Source organism: Pseudonaja textilis, chromosome 6 (genome assembly GCF_049901715.1).
Source record: "Pseudonaja textilis isolate UNSWEBS1 chromosome 6, rPseTex1.2, whole genome shotgun sequence".
Classification (NCBI taxonomy): Eukaryota; Metazoa; Chordata; class Lepidosauria; order Squamata; family Elapidae; genus Pseudonaja; species Pseudonaja textilis.
Window position 1 is genome coordinate 24,908,658 of NC_141995.1, and position 22,938 is coordinate 24,931,595.

The window sequence follows — 22,938 nt, forward strand, 5'->3', positions numbered from 1 at the left end:
CAATTAAAATGGGTTAGTGAATTCCCAATTTTGGAAGAATCCCCATGTAACCCACAGGATTAGATAGAATGTAAATCTTAGATAACATCACAACTGCCTTTAAGCTAATTTAGTTTATACACGTTCTTGAACTTTTCCTCAAATTGATGATAGCCTTCCTTTACTTTCATCGCAACACCTTCCCCAAATATACAGCTTAACTAAAGAAGCCTGTGGTGTGGCAACTATAAAAAAGGGATAAGATAGTGCCATTATAAACCATCAGAATTTAACATCAAATTTTGATCCTATCAATTTGTATTCTGACAGAAAAAAAAATTACAGGTTTATTTTTACACTAGATAAAATATACAAAAGTTGCAATTTAAAAGAGACAAAGCTAAACTTTCCCTTGGATTATCAATGAATATTTACTAGTTAAAGCTTTCAGGAATTTGTGTCACAGTATTGATCTTAAAATGTAGAGGCATGTAGCATCATCTGAAATGGAGGAACTAGGCTAAAAATAACCTAGAGAGAAATGTGGCCACTTCAAAATATATTAAATGTTTGGGATAATTTATAATTATAATAAGGATAGTAAAGCTAAACTAAAAACTCAGGGTGGGTGTCAGTTCTGATATTTGCTGTCCAATTTTTCCTGTGGCTAAAAATATTTTCATCTTGCAAAAGCTTACTGTGTTCATTTAATTTTGCAAAATGATGTGGGTATATTTGGGGCTTGATGCAGATAGGTCATCTTTCACAAAACAAATTGCCAAATACTTTTTATACAACACTGAGGACTGGCTAATTGAAAAGAACTTGCTACTCAAAGAACAAACTGGATTTAGGTTTGGTCACTCTACCTTTCATAATTGTTCTGTTTTGTCATCTAACAGAAAAATATATTGCTGAAGAGATGCAACATAGTGCAGCATTTAATTCAATAAATTGGGAGCTTTGTATCTATTGTACTTCTGTATTTGCTTTATCGATATGGTTAAAGTTCTATTCACAAAACAAATGGCCAAAATGAAATGGATATGGATATATGAAATTTACAACTGAATTGTAGAAAAGGAGTTTTGTATTTACAAAGACGCCTTTGTGCAGACCAATCATGACTTCCTCCTATAAAAAAATGGTACCTGCAAGTAAATTATCTGACTTAACTGTTGCTCCTATCACTGATTGATGGTAAATTAAAAAGTTTCTCAATAGAAAGTGAGCGAAACAGGGCCTCTAAAACAGCAGTATTTGAACTATTATATTACTTAAAGCTGGAAAATAAATTGTGGACCTGGCAGATTCCTCAAAGAACGGATCCCATGGAAGTAAAGCCTTTTCTAAATTGAGCAATTAAAGTTAATTCTTGCTTATTATTAGTAACTAGAACTTATCAGTAAGCCATACTGTAAAGCACAATGTCAGATGACTGCACTGCATAGTGATAATTCCTGGTTGTCATTAAGCGAATCCTCTGAAGTTTAGTATGACACGGTCATCATTTGTATGTAGCCTTCTACCGGATTCCCAACTGATCTTGTCAGAAGCCGGCAATGAAGGTAGCAAATGGTGATGTGACCATAGGAACCTTGCAATAGTTACACTTCTTCAATGCATTGTAAGTTTGAATCACTAGGACTTACAATCTTGTCTAAAAAATTTCCATGCCATTACATATATTACATTTTCAGTCTAATTATGAATCAAATATACTAGAATTCCAAAATATGGAACACACAAATCAGTGGAAGCCACATCTGCTGATACGTAAAAATGTAAAATGGCTAATGAAATTCCATTGGATATGTGGTTTATAGCACCCTTTTTACTCACCCCAGTATTCTACCACAAGCAATTGGGTAGCAGGAATAGAGTAGGAATTCACTAGGACTCTTGCTCCTCAAAACTATACACATTTTAACCACAACTGAGTCATTAACATTAAAAACAACTGCTGGAGATGGGCATTTATTTATGAACCTCTTTGCGGAGGTTTTGATAGTAATTTGTATGACCTTTTTTGTTAAACCATCCTGTACAGAAAACAGCTAAAGAACATAAAATTGGAAACATGCCAGCATTTGGTATGTTAATAAGTTATATTTGAACCAAAATCCACAGTGAAAAACACAAGAGTCTCTTTCTATGACATCAGATGTATTTGCTTTGAAATATTACACCCAAAAGATGGCCGTATCAGGCACAAAAATTGGTACTCTAACACTGCTTTTAGGCAGTAAATGTTATATAAAGAGTATCATTTTTTTACTCCTTAACCACTGGAATGAGCATTATATTTTAAAACCTGATTTTTTTTATGTAACAAAAGTTTTCACTGTTCTAAATCAATGAACTTTTCAATTAATCATCCAAGAAAAAGTAATTTCCACTTTTCTTCTGTTCCACGTCCTGGGGAAAGAAAAACACTATTAATGAATTTACTTAACAGTCGTAACTACAGAAAACCCCTCCACTACCACCACCCAACATTTTGTAGATGCGGTAAGTGTAGTATGAGAAGAATTTTTTTTTCTCATGGCTATTCCTACCTTGATTGAATTGACTTTATTTATTCTTGGTCTATAGTTATTTGGATCTCTTCTGAAAGTAATTTCCAGCTGAGACAAAAACTTATTCATACCAGCCAGAAGAGTTTGAGGGCTGTAAAGAAATTTGGCAACAATTATTACATTTTAGACAATGAACTTTTCTAATTAAATGAAAGCCATCTACAGTTTGCCACTTACATTAAATATCATTTATGTACAACAAAGCACACATAATTGGATTCATCAGACATTTTGGTACAATCTAGTAGAAATCTATTATGCTGGCAGCTATTTAGGAGCAATGTATAGCTGTGATATGAACTAAAGGGAAAAGGCACACAACAACCTGCAGCCAACTCAATTTTGCCTAGGCTTGTAAAAGTTATGTTTTGAAGTGAAAAGGACTTTGGAAATCTTTCCTGTCCCTAGACATAATATAGGAAGCAACCCTCCCCTTCCTTAATTGTGACTACTGGAGGCAAAAATAAAATAAAAATGATCCAAGTGCAAAGATGTGAAATCAATTGCAGGGCTGGCAGAGAGGCCTGTGAAATGTAATAGAATTCAGATATTTCTTACACAAAGATTAGAAAATAACTACCTCCCAAACCTTGAAAGGAAGGAGTGGGAAAGAATTTTCCATAGTTCCAATTAGTGTTAAGTACTGACATGAAAGCCCTTTCAACATCTAGCCAGCCTCTTCCACTTTGTGGAAATACTAAATCAGCCTCCTTCCAATTTGTGCCCAAACATACCCAAACAATGTAACAGTTTAATTTGCAAACTACAAAGGCTATATCTGTTTCCCAGCAACAAATTACTTAAGCGTACCAAACTTCCTTTGTGGTGCTCAGCTCTGTTCTTATAAAGATACATCTGCATTAGAATCCATTTAGTCTAAATTGCTAAGAAATATGCTCTGTGCTCTTCCATCAAAGGCAACTATATTTCTTTTCCTGCAGTTAGGGAATGAGAATCTGCTAACTGAACATAAATTAAAACAACTCCTATCCTAGTCAAATTTTCCTTCTTTTGAGAGAGGCAAATAGCTGCTGATTTGGCTTACTGTCAATTCTCCTCCTACACAGTTTATGATGGAACCACAAAAAAACATGGTTGAGATCAAACTGAGCACTTCACTCTAATCTACACAATGGCAGCCAAATATCCATCTAGTACAATAATTTTAGCATTCCTAACCTTTGCCTGATACAGAAGCGTTCACCTTATCTGATTTGACTATTAACTTCAAAGGTAATGGACAAAAGGTTTAACATCCCTTTTCAAGAATGTCTATGGAGATTCTCAGTCATCCAGGTCATGGTTGTCCCAGAAGTGCTTTTTCAAGAGGCAACTGGACTTTGGTTTTCCTTGAAGACATTTCACTTCTCACCCCAGAAACTTCTTGGATGAGAAGCAAAACTTGAAAAAGCACTTTGGGGCCTTTTCAATGTCTTTCTTCAAATGCAGACTCAAATCCAGAGATACATCCTCTTCAGTATCCCCATATCAGACCTGACAATCTTTCTTCTGAGCAGCAGATCCCTAGCTTGACCTCAATCTAAAATCGTGTCGTTTCAACGTAGAGTTCAGCCAGTGTAACACTACAGTGTAACTCTAGAGAATGTAACGCTACATTCTACCTTCTGCAACTATAATTAGAAGATGGGCATGGTTTTGACTTCAACACTACTGAGAGTCCTCGATTCAGACCTATAATGGAACTTGCCCATTTTGGTCGGAAGTTGTGAAAGCTGTTAACTGAATGGCCCACATGATTGCCTCACGACGATCCTGATCTCCTGGAAGCAACTGTTAAATGAACATGCATTATGCAGAGCATGGGATGCCTCAGGGAGTCCCAGGGTAGGCCCTGGGAGGCCAAATGTTGGCACTGCCCCAAGCTTTCCAAGGTGTTATGACTCCCCTTCGAAATTCAAACGAACAAAACAGAAAGCAGCCGTTTCACAATTAAATCAAACGGAAAGAAGTCTTACAAGATAACGGCTGGCAGAAACCACAGCATAAATCTTTACTCTGTCCGGCAAACCAGTCCTGGTAATAAATCTTCAGCCTCAGAGCTCTTTGCTGTAATGTCTTCACTCAAATAGTTATTTTGTTCCTGGCGAAATGTACCAGCCCAGCTGTGTCCTTTTGTACTCATTAAGGCAACCGTGCTAATTTACTGACTTGCCCTTCTCATTCGCTCCAGCTGATTTTGCCTTTTCAACCGTCTTCTATTTTTTACATTTAACCACAAATTTTCCAAGTTCTCATCTCCACTAGAAGACTCTCTCAAAACTTCCCTGTCAGCCATTCCCGGCTGTTGATCAGATAAGGAACCAGAGGAGGTCAAAGGTCCTGACAATTCTAATACATCAGGTCTGTCGTCCTTTGTCACGTCCATCTCCTCATCCTGGTTATCAGTCCAATCAGTAAGCCAGGCTGGTTCATATTGTTCTGACATAACCTCTTCACTTGAACTCATATCAATCACAGGAGCTGAATCGAAGCCCGGAGCCACAACACCAAGGTATATCTCACATTGAGGAATACATGCACCCTGTTCCCTTCACCTTGTATTTGCATATAAATATATTACACACAAACTGTTTATCCCCTTGTAACCAGTGGTGGGATTCAAATATTTTTACTACTGGTTTGGTGGGTGTGGCTTGGTGGGCACACGTGCACACGTTTTGCATGCGTGTGCACGCCACTTTGTGCAAGCGCAGAGGTGTTCTAACTCACCTCCTGCAAGCCTGCATGATCCCGATCGCTTCAGCAGCTGCCGCGTGGCACTCTTCTGTGCTGTGCAAAGCAGGTGCGCTTCAAATTCAGAGGATAAAGTTGAGTATGGGAGGCCGGCTGGGCAGTTGGGCCCAACAGCAGAGCGGTGGAGAGAACCAATTCGGCCTCCGCTGCTCATTGCTGCTACCAGCTTGGCAGAACCAGCAGAATACCACCACTGCTTGTAACTCATTATAAACAGCTTTTATGTAAACTATAGGAGAGTTAATCCATATATTCCTTAAAAATATCCAATCCACGCATAGAATCACTGATATCAGAATGTGTTAATTTCATAGCCAGAAAACCATAGAAATATGTTGTTCTTTACTTTCATTTTTCCTCATCAATGCAGCCTTTTGTTGACGTTACAATGAATATAGTTAATTATCATATCCCATTTTAGCACTCCATCTGTATAATTTCAATATTCCCTCCTCCGTTCCCTTTACTGTCCTTTATATCCTATGCTACATTTGCAAGACATTGTCACTAAGTAAGATTCTTGATTAAATTTGTAGCATTTGTAGTATATGCACAGTAGAGTCAGCACTGACTCCTGGTGACTGCATCTAAAACACCCTGCAGTTTTCTTGGCAAGATTTTAAACGTGATTTACCACTGCCTGCTTCCTGGGGCTAAGAGAGTGACTGCCTAAAAGTAAGGGGTTTTTGTGCCTAAAATGGGACTAGAACTCAGTTTCCTAGCTTCTCGCCTGATACCTTACCAAACTGGCTCAACTCTATAGTACCTTAATCTTCATTATTCTAAACTAGTGCTCAACTGCAAAGTCATCTCTGATATAATATACAGAAAATATATCACAAGTGTTTATTGTTTTTGGAGTTGTCAATATTAATTTTCATTTACTTCTACTTTTATTTATTAGAAGAGCTGCCTGTACTCTAAAGGGTTTTTTTTGTGTGTGTGTGTAAAATACAAAATGGCTTGGTTGAAAAATGTGAGTAAGACAAGAATGGAGAAATAATTCATTGTAGCATGTGGTTCTCATTTTTTCTACCCATCCTGCTTACCTGTTTGCCACTGTGCACTTGGATGGTATTCCATCAAAGACAATGACACGATCTGCTAGGTAGGTGGCCATTATAAAGTCATGCTCTACCACAAAAGCAGTTTTTTTAGCGTGAAGAATGAAACTGAAATAGAAGAGAGTTTATTCATTCTTTGCAATCAGATTTTTCATAAATTACAATTACCTTCGGATACTAGATATTTCTCCCTGCCTACGATAGTGCCAGCTTACCGTTTGATAACTCTAGCAGCCATCAGACGTTGCTCTGAGTCCAGGTAGGCGGAAGGTTCATCAATTAGGTAGACATCAGCGGGCTTTCCAAGACAAAGAGCAAGAGCAACTCTCTGCAACTCACCACCAGATAAAGTTTGCACCTAATGCAAAATCATGTTTTTAAAAGTTTAGCTGGTAAATCAGGGAAGTTTTACAGAAACTAACCATAGTAACACAAGAAGAATACCTCTTGATCAATGATATTTTCAATCTGCAAAGGCTTCATTACATCAGTCACAAACTGTGGATGTGTGTAAGCATCTCTGATCTTCTCATGAAGTAGCTGACGAACACTTCCCTATTCAAATTAAGTCATATTTAGAATTAGGCACACTGAATTGAGTTTACTGTATTACTCCTACTACTTTTGTTAGGGTACACAGTCCATAACCATCTAACGCCTAATTAGTGACTATTAGAATAGGAGGAGACAAACTACTATAGACAAGTCATCTCAAAAATGTGGAATGCCAGTCATTTTAGCTATGAAAAATTCTGAAATAAAGACAGGACTGGTTCATCTTCCAGAGGACTTCTGCCCCTATCCTTACATTCAACATTCTAAAAAAAATTAAAAACCCAAACATATATGCAGAAGTCATTTCCAGGACTTCCACCAAAGGTTGGCAGATTGGGTGGTAGAACCAAAGCTATGTAAGTGAAAATGGTCCTAAAGTTGTTCCATGTTACCTTCAGACCATGCTGACTGATTCATTTCTCCAGTGATGCAAACATTTTTTTAAGAGTCAGTGTTCCAAAATATTTAAATATTCATGGTCCTTGGAATGTGGTTTAGGTTTCCTGAAATGTTCCATTCATTGACATAAATTTGTGCATATATCTACTCCCATATCAAATATCTACTGTTTCCATGAAACTAAGACCCAACCAGAAAATAAGCCTTAGCATGATTTTTCAGGATGCTTGTAAGCCTTATCCCCAAAATAATCCCCAGTTAAGCTGGGTGCGACCAGCATGACATTGCTTGTGTCAGGGGCACCTGTGGGGGCCTGGGTGGGCAGACTCCCAGCTGCCTCTTGGGGAAGGGGTTCCCCACCCGTTCCGTTTGCCGGAGCTGTCGTGGGTGGGGCAGCAGGCGGGAAGCTTGTCCCGCATATGCAGCAGAGCTGGAGGACAAGATTAGATGGCGGGGGCCTCACTTCATGTCGGCACCAGCAGCAAGGGGAGGCAGAAATGGGGGAGGCACATGATCGTCTGTTGGATGTGCCACGTGGCCACCTGTCCTGTCACAGCCACAGGAAAGCAAATATAGACAGTAGGATGGAGCAGGTGGCCAGTCACGTGGTGCATCCAGTGGGCCAGATCACGTGCCTCCCTCTGCGCCTCTGCAAGCTGCTTGGAGGGCTGACCCCTTGGCCAGCACACTCTGAGGCTGCGCAGTCCTCACACCACAGGTGAACCAAAATGCACACCTGCTGGGCCAGTCCTCCAAACAGAGGTGCGGGGGGAGGTACAATCCAGCCCACCGCATGTACTGCATGGCTGGCTGACCATTTTGTTCCACTGTCTGTATTTGCCCATGGCCATGATGGGGCAGGTAGCCAACGTGGCGTGTCCAGATTGCATGTGTCTTTGTTGCTGGTGTTGCCGCAGCGAGGTGAGGCAGGTGGAAGGGCACAGATGGTGCCACACTGCGGTCCCTGCGAGCTCAGCCCCTACTGTCCAATCTCAAGGAAATAATCTAAAAATAAGCCCTAATGCATCTTTTGGAGACAACAATTGGCAACTAACCTCTGATTAATGGATAGCACAATTTTTAAAAAATGAAGCAGCACTTACGGTAGATTTTGGACTGATCTTCTGCGGCTTATAGCTTACATTTAAAACAGGTACTTCACCTGAAAGAGATATACTATATGTAATCTAAGTTATGGAAAATTATGTTTAAATTTTTTAAATGTAAGCCGAATCAATAAACATTACTTTTATCATCTGGAGTAAGTCGCCCTGCAAGCATCCGAATGAATGTTGTTTTTCCAGTTCCTAAAAAATAGAAAGCAGTAGTGTTGGTAATGTCCATCTTAAAAACAAAGCACACATAGTCTGTTATAGTCTGCTGTTCCCTTGCCAGAATTGCACTGTCTTCAGACAGAAGATACACAGTCCTGAACTGATAGAACCCTATCCACTTACTCATACATATACTAAAACATGAGGGACGAAAGCATCACACCTTGAAGCATCTTATATATCAGATGTCTCAAACTCAACTTCTGCCTCACTGTCCACACTGACTGGACTGACCATGGAGAAACAATTACCATGACACAGGCCCAACACTCCTAATTTCTAAAAGAAACATGAAGGAAACCATGGGCAATGGTATTGAAAACCACTGAATAATCAAGAACCACCTCTTGTACTACCTTTATCCCAGCTCCTCCAGAAATCATCAACAAACAGAACCAACAGTTCTGTCTCAGGACTGTGGGATCCAGTGACAGCTTCCTGAGGAGAGGGTATACCATTGCCTCCTTCAAGGTAGGTGGAACCTCAAGTCCTCCCAATAAAGCAGATACTACTGTACAGATTCCAGCCACATCACCTCAGGGGCAGCCCTCGCCAGCCAGAGGCATGAATCTAATAAGTAGGAACCTGGGTTAGCAATCACAAGGACTGTGTCAAATTCTTCAGGAGCTGCATGATCAAAGTCACCTCAGGTAATCTTAAGATTTTGCTTCAGTCACCTTGACATGATTTGTCCAGTCAGAGTCCAATTGAAGCAATCTAGATGTCTATTCTTCAAATGGGTTACTTTACATATGGTTCTATTACACACCTCCCAACAGTAAGGAAATAATCACTTTAAAGAGCTACTGGAAGTACTACACAACACTAAATATCATTTAAATAAGATCAGAAGCACGCAGGGGTGTTTCATGAAAGCTCAAGACATTTGTTATTTTTTAACTGAAACTCACCATTTTCTCCTAACATCACCATTATCTCAGAGTCAGTGAATTCTCCAGCTACAATAGACAGCTCAAACTCTCCCATCTTTTTTCTCATTCCAGGATATTTATACATACACATCTTTTTAACTTCTTCTTCATTAGCTGTCTCTGCCACTTTAAAAACTAACGATGCATCTCGAAACCTTAAGTTTTCCGTTGGAACATAACCATCTAAGAAAATATTTATGCCTGTAAGAAAAAAAGCTTTAGTTAATATTGTGAAATTGTCACAACGGGTTTAAAAAATGCCCCCCAAATTCTCAGTGTCTTAAATGAATCTGGCTTCCCCAATGACTTTTCTTGTCAGGAGGTCACAAAAGATGATCACATGACCATGGGACACTGCAACCACCATAACTATGAAATAGTCGCTAAGAACCTGAATTTTGATCACATGACCATAGGGATACTGCAACAGTCCCAAGTGTGGAAAAAATGGTCATAAGTCACTTTTTTCAGTGCCGTTGTAACTTTGAATGGTCACTAAATGAATTGTTGTAAGTTGAGGATTACCTGTATACATTAAAGTTCTGCTGTTTTGGAAATAAGATGATCTTGTAATACAAGGTTTTTATAGGTAAACAGCAAATATTTGGATACATGAAGATAGGGCAAAATCTATCCTAAGAGCATTTTTGGGATATTTTCAACATGGTGCAGCAAGCTCTTCATTTTGAAGTGCACAAATCATGTATCCTTTTACTGAAACAATGAAGAAAGGAAAAATTGAACTATACAATTATAGTACCATATCATAAGTATGGTAAGGGCAATAGACAATAAATTGATTTTCACAATTGCTCTAATTACTATATCAGGTTTTTTTCCCCTAATCTGTGTTCTCAATTCAGCCAGAAGTAATCCAAAGCAGCAGGCTGATAGTATGTGTGAGAAGTATTTTACAGTATGTGTGAGAAGTATTTTATCTTTCAATTATAAGAACACACTTCTTAGGATACAGGCATACACTGCTTACATGTTTTATGTATAGGTGTCAATGTATTTATTGCATCAGGATTTTTGTAAAAATATCCAGGACAGATGAAAAAAATAGTCTGAATAACGATTACCTTCTCTTACACTGAAAGGCATTGTGACGACACCATAAGCACTTGGCACACCATACAAGCAGCAGATAAAATCGGAGAGATAATCTAAGACACTCAGGTCATGCTCTACAACAATAATATATCTAGAACATAAAAAGATAAAGAATCAAAAGTTCAGAGATTTCAATTAAGCTTTTCTTCACGTTTCAGTAAAATAACAGCAAGGTACAATATTCGTGCAAAATAAATGTGTGAATATCATTTTCTATCCTACAGGGTTTTATCAACAGCATTTTACAAACAGTAATTCTCAGTTTGAGAATTCCTTACTTCCCTGTTTGTAAAAAGAAAGAAATAATGCTCACCAAGGTAAAGTTACAGATAATTTCAAAGAAACAAAAAGGAGCAAAAATAGTTCAAGCAGTTTTATTCTGAAAGGGTTTTTTTTTTTAAAAAAAAGTATGCAACTCACATCATTTTAGGAGTCCATTTATAAATGTCTTACCTGTCTGGATTGATTAGAGATCGAATAGTAACAGCAGCCTTCAGACGCTGCTTAACATCTAGGTAGCTGGAAGGTTCATCAAACATGAAGCTACTCACCACAAAAAAGAAGAGATGCTTTCATCAGTGTTAAAAAAAACATTTTTCCCCCCCAAAAAAGTACACCATTAATTCCAGTAAGCAATAAAAGGAAAAAAGTCAACCAAGACAGATCTGAGCATGGTAAGGTAAAATGTAAACAGAAGACAGGACAAAAATACTCCACACAATTCAGTCAAAGGTGTTCTGAGCATATGCATAGGCTTAACAAGTTACAAATTTTAAAACATAACTACTTTGATTGATTAGACCAATCTTAATGTAATATTTTGATTCTTAAAACGGTTGGTTCCTTTGAAAATTAAGGAGACGGATGTATATCCCTCTCTATTATTCTCTTGGAACTTTTTTTTTAAATATAATTTTTATTAATCTTTTTCACTTGCAATTTAAAATACCTACAGAAACATAAAAAGGAAAGGTAGGAAAAAAACAAGAAAGAAAAAGTGACAGACTGCAGAAGAAAAGAGAGAAGAAAGATATCTAAAGAAGTGAGTTCCAATATTCTTCGTAGCAGTTAAAACATATTAATATTTCCACACTCCCAATATAACTATTGGGTTCCCTTCTTTCCATAAACAAACCTTTTATAGCTATAAATCCCAAAATCACCAATTCATTTTCAGCAAAATGAGTGGGGTTGGATAGGAGAGGGAGTGCTGCAGCCCAAGTGTATGCTATGAAGTACAAGATCTTGGATTTTGTACTTCATAGTGGAGCTCCTCAGGATAAAAAAAGGCAAGGGCAGCCTGCAGTTTGCCTGCCAGCTTCCCAATTGACTTTGCTAATGGAAAGATGGCAGAGAAAAGCTGCAAATGATGATCACGTGACCATAAGACACTACAACCATAGCTAGTTGCCAAGTACTTAGATTATAATAACATGACTGCAAGGGTGCTGGAATTGTAAGTACCACTCATTTAATGCAGTTGTTTGTTTACGTCTCTTCTGTCATAATTCCCATCATATGCTAAATAAATAATAAAGTACAGCTGTAAATTCAAATGGTTCCTGAATGACTGGTCTTTAACTGAGACTACCTGTATACCAGCAATATTGAAGAAGCTGCCATAATTCTTATTCAATTGATATCATAATCACAGGACACAGCTATTCATTCTAACAATAATGAAAATATTCTGACAAAATACTTGATTGAAAATACGTACATATCAGCTTTCTGAATGCAAACAACAGCACAAGCAAATCTCTGAAGTTCTCCTCCGGATAGATCTTCAACATTTCGTTCTCTTAGATGAGATAAATCTATAAAAGTAGGGTTTTAAATAGCAAAATATATATATCACCATGTGCTAAATATGAAGACAATTTAAAAATATTAATTTATAAGAAATTCCCTAAAATAACTGTTGTTCATACCTACACATTTTCCCATCTATGTAAGTGCTTCACTATTAGGTCCGTTGCATTTTTTAACATATAGAAAACACTGAATCCTAAATAACAATTCTTGCTGGTAAACAAATATTTTTCTTGATTTATTTTTACTTTCTATTCTTTCTCCTTCAAGTTCCCACAATTTCAGAAAGTCTCATTCAAACCTCAATTTTGTGAAATATGAGATGTTTTAATTGGATATTTTAATGTAATTTTCAACTCTGATATGAAGTGGTTCCTGGAAATTTAAGAATGGCTAGACATGGGTTAGTAAATGAAAGGTAGGCAAAACAGAGTTAATTCCTCTGGGTAGAGTTATAAGGAGCAATTGTAGTTCAATCTGAAGATTGGTGCTAAATAAACAAATGGCAACTTTGACCAACAGTTGTTGTCCAACCTAAGTTGGCATTGACATATTTACACACAAACAATTCAGACTCAGACTGGTCTACAGGTGATCCTTGTTTAGTGACTGCCTCTTTTTAGCACTTTTTTTGAAGTTACATTGGTAATGAAAAAGTAATTTTGCAACTAATGTTCGTATTTACAACTTTTGCAGGTCTGTAAAACAAAGGAGAGCTATAATAAAATCATAAGCACACTTGCAGTTTCACTTAGCTACTAAATTTCCAGACTCAATTATAATCACTAAACGAGGACTACCGTTATGTCACTGAAATGTGTTGAAAATCATGCTGAAAATCTTCAATTGGTAAAGAGTGAAAAGCTAGTTTGCTGAAGGCAGCCAAGACTTCTGGGACATCTAATGCTGATTTTGTGTACAATTCAAAACTATGGCATTAATACTTTAAAGCAATAATACTTGGAAATGGGACTACCAACATGACTCTTTCATTCAAGTCAAAAAGCACTGATATTCTGTGTCTGAAAATTACATTATAAACTAGAACCTTTGAGGAGGCATATAAGTAGGTTAAATATAACGGTATGTTGGAAAGACTTGGGGGATGAAGTGAAGAAATGTTGCTGATATGTCAGATAAGACAACAATCTGCAGCTGCATAGCGGGCTGAGCAAGAGGCTCTGTAAATTCTCGGGCTGTAAAAGTGATGGCAGGAAAATTGCACTTTCACACTTGCAAGATTCTGTTAATGTCACTTTAAAATAAAGCAGAATAAGCTTACTTGGTCACGTTTCCTGTGTGGTCTACCTGGTAAAGCTAATAGTATAGGTGGTAAAAGATTGCTGGAGAAGTTTGTTTTGTAGTATGTCTCTATTTAGAATTCCTGCTTTCAATTTTTTTACTCCATTAAAAATATTTTATAAAATTTATTTTCATCGTTGTTCATTGTTTTAAATAATTTTAATTCAATAGGATTTAGTCATGTTTTAGTCCCACTGAAGTCAACCCAATTAGGTCTTCCTGTTTTCAGCCTATTTCATATTTAATTTTGTTTAGTACTCTCATTTCTGGACAGGATTTCACTGTGAATAAAGCAGCGAATGTACTTTATTTTAAACAGAAATATAATGTTTTTAAAATATTAAATGATTATGTAAACTTTCCCAAAATAATATGTGATGAAACTACCACCTACCAAGCTGTTGACATACAATGGTCTGGGTACCGGTTTCATCCTTCCTGTCCAATATTGAGCCCACTGTTCCCTGTCACAAGACAACAACCAAATTGTTGTTTTTTTTTAAACCATAGGAGAAACTATACAAAACTGAAGCCTGCTACAAATGTACGTGAGGTTAAATCTTTCATGAAGCTTTGAAAAACTCTCTCATTCCCATAACTGATGAATTAGCCCTTTCTTCCCCAAGCCAAGCACTGCATATCAGATATGCAATGCTCTTTTTACTCACTTTGGCAGCTTTGGGGATCTGGTCCACATATTGAGGTTTAATGATGGCCTTGAGATCATCTTCCAGAATTTTTGTGAAGTAGTTCTGCAACTCAGACCCTCGAAAATATGTCAGGATTTCTTGCCAATCAGGTGGGTCCTAAACAAAATATTTAAATAAATGCTTATCGGAACAAAGCCATGGTTCAGAAAATAAAACCTCAGATGATTATTTTGATTATATACTTCATGTTCTGAAAAAATGGTAATAGCTTCAATATTGCAGGTTCCAAAAAACAGGAGTTATAGCAATTGGCCACTCCCATAGTATATTTTAGATTGCAGAAGTGACTAGCTGTTTTTTCAACCTTTAGCAATTGTTCAGAAAGAATTAGTCTACAAGACATGTAAGTCAACCTATCTTTTGCATATGGACCTCAGGTAGAAAGATCATATATTCCTAACAGTTAACTTCTTAAAAATATGTATTATGATATCAAAGCAGATAAGAATATTAACCTCCTGAATACTTAAAAATTATATCACAGAAAATTGAGTTTCTAAATTCTGCAGACAGATGCAGATGCAAGAATTTATCTCATTTTGAAAGCATGGGGTAACATTAATTAAAATATTAGAAGTACAAGTCTGAATCCATTTTATCTTCATGAATGCAACACAAGCATGTTGTCAATGCAAGCAAACTACATGTAATCCTTGACTTACAATCATTCATTTAGCAACCATTTGAAATTTCAACAGTGCTGAACAAATGGCGGTTGTGATTAGTCCTCCAAGTTTTGGCCATCACAGCACTCCCATGGTCATGTTATAGTGATCTGGGCACTTGATGACTGATGTTTGATCTTTGCACTTATGACCAGTTACAATGCACCACAATCATGTGATTGCCATTTGTGACTTTCCTTATTGGCTTCCCCAGAAAGTCACTGGGAAAGCAGACAAGAAAGGTTGCCAGTTACTAGAGCAAGTCTCCTCCACCTGTGCACCCTCTTCCAGCCTCTGCAATTGTGCCGCATTGGCCACTTTCATGCCCCAGAGCATCAGTTTTGCCATTTCTGTACCCTTGCACACTATGTGAGTCTCCTGCACCACCTTACACAAAGCCTAGACTTATCACGCCTCCTTCACTCCCTCATGCACCTTCTGGGGCAGGAGTTACAAGCCACTTGGGACTTGCAACTTCCTGGCAGCTTATCCACTAACTTGGGGCTACAGGAATTGCCACCGCTAAGCGATGCGATCATACTTTACAACTGCATCATGCAGCAATGGAAATTTTGGTCCAATTGCTGTTGTAAATCAAGAACTACATGTACAAATTAAGTTGTCATAAAAGGCAGTCTTTGCTAAACGAGCCTAACTCGGACTGGAAAATCAGTTGCTAAATGACGCAGTCATGGGATGAAACATTTCATCATTGCACTGCTTCACAATGGCAGTTCCAGTAATCCCAGTTAAAATAGGCTGGTGAGGCCCTCACACTTTTTCTGCCCTGCCAATTGTTGTCTCCAACTTCTTTTATCTCCCCCACTCCCATGTCTGACCTTTTGGTTGCCCTTCCCCGCCCCATTATCTTCCTCCCCCTCCAGATGATGAGGCAGACCTGTTCAAGTCAGCTGCTAGCACCTGGGAAAAGTCATGGTGGGGGCAGTGGAGTTCAAAGCAGCCAAAGGATAGACATGGGACTGTCAAGGCTCAAATTTTGATAGTGTGACTGTGGGGATGTTGTAACAGACATAACCTTGAGGAACCAACTAACATTTGTTCAGCACCACTGTAACTTTGAAGGGTTGCTGAATGAACTGTTGTTAAGAGAGGATTACCTTTAAACTGCATAGGCAGGGTAACAAATGGGAGCTATAAAATGCTAGCAAAGAATTGCAAAACTGATTTGGAAATAACATGGAAGAGAAAAAAAGACAAAAATAAAGTGCAAAAGTTTGTCGCACAATGAAGCACATGTTTTTAAAAAATAGTTGCTTTCCAATTTTGTATTTGTTATATTTCATACATGGATGAAATTATGATATAAGCATTTAAAGTCATAATAAAACTAACATGATGAAAGCACAAAATCACCGTGAATATTTAAAAAATCAAATATAAAGTCAATTTGATAAAATAATGGACAAAATTGAAAAGCCAAGCCCAACTGCATTAATAAAGATCAAAGACTTGGGAGAACAATTATAACGACACAGATCTTAATTAAAGGGTACGCTAACCAGCAAACTTTCAAGCTCTACTAGTTTCCACACACACATTCAAAAGGGCATCATGGTCTGCCCTATAAGATAGACCAGATTAAGAAACCAATAGCATGTAGATCGATACTACTTTTATTGTAAAGCTATAACAACAGAATCTTTCAAGTCTGGATTTGCTTCTTTCCTTCTCTCCCTTTATCTTAATGTTAACTAGGAGGGGCATCCCTGAGATATTTCCTCAAATTAGATTCTTAAATGGGCAAACCCTGCTTATCTGACTGTTGTTTTGGTAATGGTTTTTCTCCTTCAAGGCCTTTCCAATTCTTTGAAGCAATTATTAGATCATTATATACTTGCTATACATACATCATATTTCCCAAGATTTGGTTTCTGCTTTCCTGCTAAGATTTTCAAGGCAGTTGACTTTCCAATACCATTTGTTCCAACCAAACCCAGCACTTCTCCAGGACGAGGAATAGGCAACCTTCATAAAGTAATTAAAATGCAGACAATATTATAAAAACAAGGTATTTTATATTTCTTTATTTTCCAGTTCCATTGCCTTTAGAAATAAGTATGAACTTATAATGAAAGTTACAACATTTAGGTTAAGCTCAAATAACAATACATGCTAGTCTAGAAGAAACGGAGAATTAGCAAAAGTTTTAACAAAACTTCATGCAACTTCACTGCAAACTAGTGTTCTTGAAAATATTGTTTAATAAGCATTACAATCTAAATCTGAATATATTGGGTTGTGACAAAGTGTAGTCTGACCCTGTTTGTCTATAACAAGATAATCCTACAAGAGAAAACAAACAACTTCCTTTGTAATGGGCTGAACTATTTGCCAGTGATAGCCTTTCAAAAAACCACAAAGTAGTTAAAATTCTGCTGATTATATGAAAATTGGTAACCTGAAGAACAATTAGGTTTAATTCTTCTCACAATATTTCTTTGACGGAATAATTCTTTCATATAAAGAACGTGTGCATACTGGCTCCAAAAATCATACTGATCTTACGAATATGACAATACTACATGGAATCATTAACATCCAATTAATTAATTCAATCCAAGTAGCTATCTTATAAGGCTACTGATATATTATCCTAAAGTTGTACTTATGCTATAAAGCAATTTTTATAGCAGAATGACACAAATGACATAAATAAAACACATCCATATCACTTCATATTCACAATTATTTTTTAAGAAATGTAGTGAGAGATACCTGTGAAGTTTGAAGGCATTGGCACAATATCTGTGAGTTGTTTCTTTCTCCAGGTTACTAGGTAAGTTAACAATTGACAAGGCTGCAAAAGGACATTTCTGTAAAATAACATGAGTTTATACATTTAAAAGATTATAATTAATACAGCAAATCATTTTACCTGCAGTTCTCTTTTTAAACAATAATTAATATAATTTTATACTTTATAATAGACTGAGATAGGTGACTATAGAAATTGAATAAATAAGTTTTATTTAAGACTATAATAGGCCACAAGGAGAAATTAAATGAAATTTATTTTGAAGTTGCTTGCAATGGAAAGCTTATTTTTCATTTTCGAAGCAGAATACCAAAAAAATACAGAATTTAATGTATAAAATAATTGTCATAATTTGGACATTACATCAACCATAATTGGGGAGAGCAAAGAAGCAAGAATTAAAAACTCAAATTTTACAACAAAGCAAAAAATTACAATACATCTTCTTCAAAAAGCAGGAATCTATATTAAATAGCAATTCCACTTTTCAGCCCAAACTGATCCACACATAGTGCCAAACTTTATTGGAGTTTGGCTTAGCGTGTTGTTTCTCACTGAGGTACTTTATTGTTTTGTAAATCATGTTTTATTGCAGGGCTGTCAAACTCCACAGAGAGGCTGCATCACACGCTGGCTACACACGTCTGGTTTAGCAAAGGGGAAAAAAGTCTGATACGTCACATGATGCCATCGTGACACCGTGAATTTGACACCCCTGTCTTATTGGCTCAATACAATATATAATGAATAGTGGCCAATTTAGTAAATCATTGTTGTTTGGCAAGTTGTGTGAACACATGCCAATTTACATGATACATTTACATGATACATAGCTTACTGTTAACATTAAAAATGCTTACAGATTATTCTTAATTTATAACCAATTGCTTAGCAATCATTCAAATTTACAATGTCCCCTCAAAAGCTACTTTTGATTCTATTTTGAAGTTACGACAACTTCACCAAGTTAGTTACATGATTCTATTTTGAAATTTGGCAACTGGTTCACCTTTACCACTATTTGCAGCACTGTGAGCATGATTTTTGACAAACTTTTTTGATTTCAGGTGTTGACTTCTGGTTTCCAGCCCCTCCCCCAAAAGCCCATTGGGTAAAAGCAGTTCACTTAACAACCATGGAATTTGCTTAACCACCACAAAAAGGTCATAAAATCAGGTCCAGTCATGTGGTGACCTGCTTAACAACTTGCAACTGTACATTTGGGCTCATTATGGTTCTAAGTCGAGGACTACCTATATTTAATAAATAAATAGGCTATGCCAATGCTGTGGTTTACTATGAAAATAACCCACAAAAAGAACCCACTTCTTTTTGAGTGAACTCCCAGTTAACAGTCAAGGTGGCTGGCTAGCTGATATTTCTGGTTATTTAATTTTGTATTATCATTATTATAACCTTTGACAACAATAAGTTTAAAGTGGACCACCAAGCATAGAGTGAGAAAAAGACAGCTGCTTTGGTTTCAGAATGAAGATATTCTGTACCCACATAAAAGGTAAAAAAACAAAAACGCAACTGTAGAAACTGCTCTTCATTTAACTTCATTTCCCTGGAAAGCTAATGACTGCTTATTTAAATTCTCTACTATTTAATCCTAACCCACAGCTACTTAATCAAGGACAAATCAATCAATTTTCCTAATTGTTAAATCACCTGTTACCTATTCACAAATGTAAAAGAGCACAATGTAACATCAAACTGTGGTTTACATTTATGCAGAATGCAAGCCTTTCACCAGTCTTTTGAACGTCTGGGAGGAGCAATGAAGCAGCACAAAAAATAAGACCTCTTATCCAATAATGGGGGAAAAATTAAAGAAAAGCATCCATACTTGGAACTGTCCTGTTTGAAAGATATAGAGGTATTTTTCAATTATTAATGATCCATACCTTAATACAAATACCGCAACCAATACATAATGTTTCAGAAATCCATGCTATTTTGCATTGTGATGTTACTTCTATGCACAATTTTCCTGAATAAAAAAAATTAAAAAGAACAAAAATTATTCAGAGCAGTATTATCTCTGGCCAGAATAATGTTTTGTAAATGGTCTCAAATAATCTTGAATGTAAGTACCTTAGGCACATATTTCTTAACTTTAAAATAAAAATTAGTAAACATACTAGGATACACATCAGATATTTACAAATATAACTTTATAGTTGAAAAATATGATTTTAAATGTTTTTTTCCTGTTCTGATTTTACATTTTAAAAAAATCAGTTATAAGTGACCTTGCATTTCTTACCCATTCGAACCACAGGGCAACTCTTCTTGCATTCCTGGCGACATTTCTTTGGCTTACATTTATCATGGTTCACAATAGCAATTCTTGTTAGTTTATCAGCCATAGTAAGGATTTACAGATTATTCACATATACTAAGTAAGGATTCCCAAATGATGATTCTAGAATAAAAGAACGAACAGAGATAAATATCCAGAAAACACTGAAGAACAGCAGATATCAATGATAGTGAAGTCGAAGAACAAGCATGCTTGGTAGAAGGGAGGTATTTCATCTCAGTCTTGCATTGATTTTTGTGGGTAAAGCCAAAATCAGTCTTAATCCTTCCATGCCAGTGCCTTTTGTGGTAAACTACTTAAAACCAAACTCTGCAGAATACAAATCTGATTCCTTATCAACAACACAAGCAATATATGGACTATGATATAAGAGGCTTAAAAAAAAGAAAACTTCAGTTCTTAAATTGTGACTTTCAATAGCTTATGTCCTGACTGCTTAAAGCTGAAAAGTACCTCTTATCCACATTTTTTTTCTCATATCACTAAATGTGACAGATTTGGAATGAGATCTGTAGTCGTATTAGCTTTTATAGAGAGAGTAAACATAATATACACAATAAAAAGGGAAAAAAAGGCAGTCATGATTTCATTGCTGTATTCCAAGTATAGGACTTAATTAAATAATTAAAGATTTTTGTAACACTTTCGTAAAACATAAAATTCTGGAGCCTTGATGTTCTCTGAACTTGGTTATATTTCATTATCCAATTAGATGACATCATCAGTGTACTCTAGGTTATTCTCTGGTAATCTAGTTGCACTAATGTTGTCTTTTTGGATGATGAAATGTCTTCAAGCAAACTGAGCTCAGAGAGCAACAGGGACTGTACAGTTCAAGCCTGAAATTACATAAAACTCAAAACTTTATTTACTCATTTGCTGAATTTATAGGCCACTTTTCTGCAAAAATATGGTGCTCAAACAGCACTTAAATGTATCCAATATCAAAGTCTAAATCAAAAACAAACTCGTACTATTTGATCAAGTATACTAAACTGCAGACTGTGTATATGCTTCTAATAGCCCAGTTGAACTTTACATTTTTCATCACAGTACATCAAACTTTAATAATACAATAATTTTACTGATACTTTTAAGTCAGTTTTTTACCTTTTGTAGATAATCAATGGACTGTAGCACTAAGTAACAATGGTATTAAGCGAAGTACTGAGCACTGCTTTGTATTTGAAAGGAAAACAGAGCTTCAGAGCACTTACAGGGTATCTGCATAAAGGAACATAAACTTTTTTGGGGTTCATGTGGCCACTATTTGCAGCTGTGGCACAATCTCAAAAAAAACAAAAACAAAATCTGAATGTGTTTAAAAGTAGCTCCTGTCAGGAGGTGCTATCTTACATTACATACACCCAAACTCCAAAGCAGTTTTTCTCTAAAAATTCAAATGTTGCTGAATCCCAATTGACATTATCTCCAGAGAGCCAAAATTTTATCTTTTATCTCATTCTTTCCATCCATATTAAACTACTGAAAATGTGGGAATCCTTCACATACAACAGTTTACATCCATGTTGTAGATGGTTAGCACAATACAAGACTCACACAGCAGTTTTGTAATGGTGACTCAGTTAATCTAAGAAAAATTATTTAAATATTCAGGGATTATATTACCAACAATCATCTCTGCTACCTAAATAACACTGACAACTATGCTGTGTTTTATCGCATTTCTAATACAAACGCTCCAAATTATCCAGTGAACAAACGTAAGTTTAATATTTGCCATGATCATCTTTTTTATAGCAACAAACCATCCTTATTTTTTACTTCACTGATATAACATGGGTTCCAGCACAGGAGACATTTAAAGCTTAAACAAATATCCAAAAGCAGAGGTAAAAATAGCCATCTTGATGGTCAAATCAAAAGGGTTTCATAGGGATCAGAAGAGTCAACAGATAAGTGGAAAAAAGGACATTTTCTAAGCACGGTGCCACCGCTGGAGGCGGGGGGGGGAAAACCTTCTGATTAAAAGTATCTTAAATCAAGCCGGTTCTTGAAAAAGAGCGTCGTCGAAAATAAATTCAACCGAGAGGCTTTTGCGGCCGTCCTTTTTTTCCTTGCCCAACTGGGGTGAAGATCAAGGGCTGTTAGGGACGACCAGGGCCCCGTTACATCGAGCCACTCGGAAAGCGGAATAGACATGTTAAGGGCTAAGAAAGAGACGAAGAAGGGCTGTCAATGGAACCGCGGCGGTACCAATTAGGGATTGTTCGGGCTTCTCACCGGCTAGGCTGCCTCTCTTTCACCGCGACGGGAAAGAAGCCTCGAGGCAGCTGGACAGCCGCGGCCCAAACCAACTCCACCTGATTGGAGAAGGAGCAGACCGGGCCCAACTACCACTAGTTCCACTTACCAGGAAAAAAAAATTAAGAGGCGGGAAGAACGAGAAGGGTGAGCTACGAATGAAAAAACTCCCCAGGCCTCCGTGGCTCGCAGGTGGACGCGGAGACAATGTGCCCCGACTGCCACCCGTTCAAAATGGCCGCCACCCTTAAAGGAGGAGCCGGCGGCTCACACCGTAGACATGGAAGTCTGTGATGAGGTAAGTACAGCGACATAGACAAGACGAAACGCCGGAAGTGCAAACGTGAGAGTCTCTCTCTCTCGCTCGCTC

At 37.0% G+C, this 22,938-nt stretch overlaps 1 protein-coding gene across 1 annotated transcript; it reads right to left on the minus strand.

The window, feature by feature from the left end:
* Window positions 1-2,068: 2,068 nt before the first annotated feature.
* On the minus strand, window positions 2,069-22,821 carry ABCE1 (ATP binding cassette subfamily E member 1). Its single transcript, XM_026698106.2, has 18 exons — window positions 22,678-22,821; window positions 20,247-20,405; window positions 19,885-19,970; window positions 17,935-18,032; window positions 17,067-17,184; window positions 14,492-14,629; window positions 14,218-14,287; window positions 12,430-12,526; window positions 11,163-11,252; window positions 10,679-10,800; window positions 9,576-9,797; window positions 8,578-8,637; window positions 8,434-8,492; window positions 6,821-6,931; window positions 6,592-6,734; window positions 6,362-6,484; window positions 2,538-2,649; window positions 2,069-2,397 (listed from the first exon to the last, which is right to left on the minus strand). Exons 2-18 carry the CDS (start codon window positions 20,347-20,349, stop codon window positions 2,350-2,352), a joined length of 1,800 nt encoding a protein of 599 aa, XP_026553891.1. The 5' UTR covers window positions 20,350-20,405; window positions 22,678-22,821; the 3' UTR covers window positions 2,069-2,349.
* Between the last annotated feature and the right edge of the window lie 117 nt (window positions 22,822-22,938).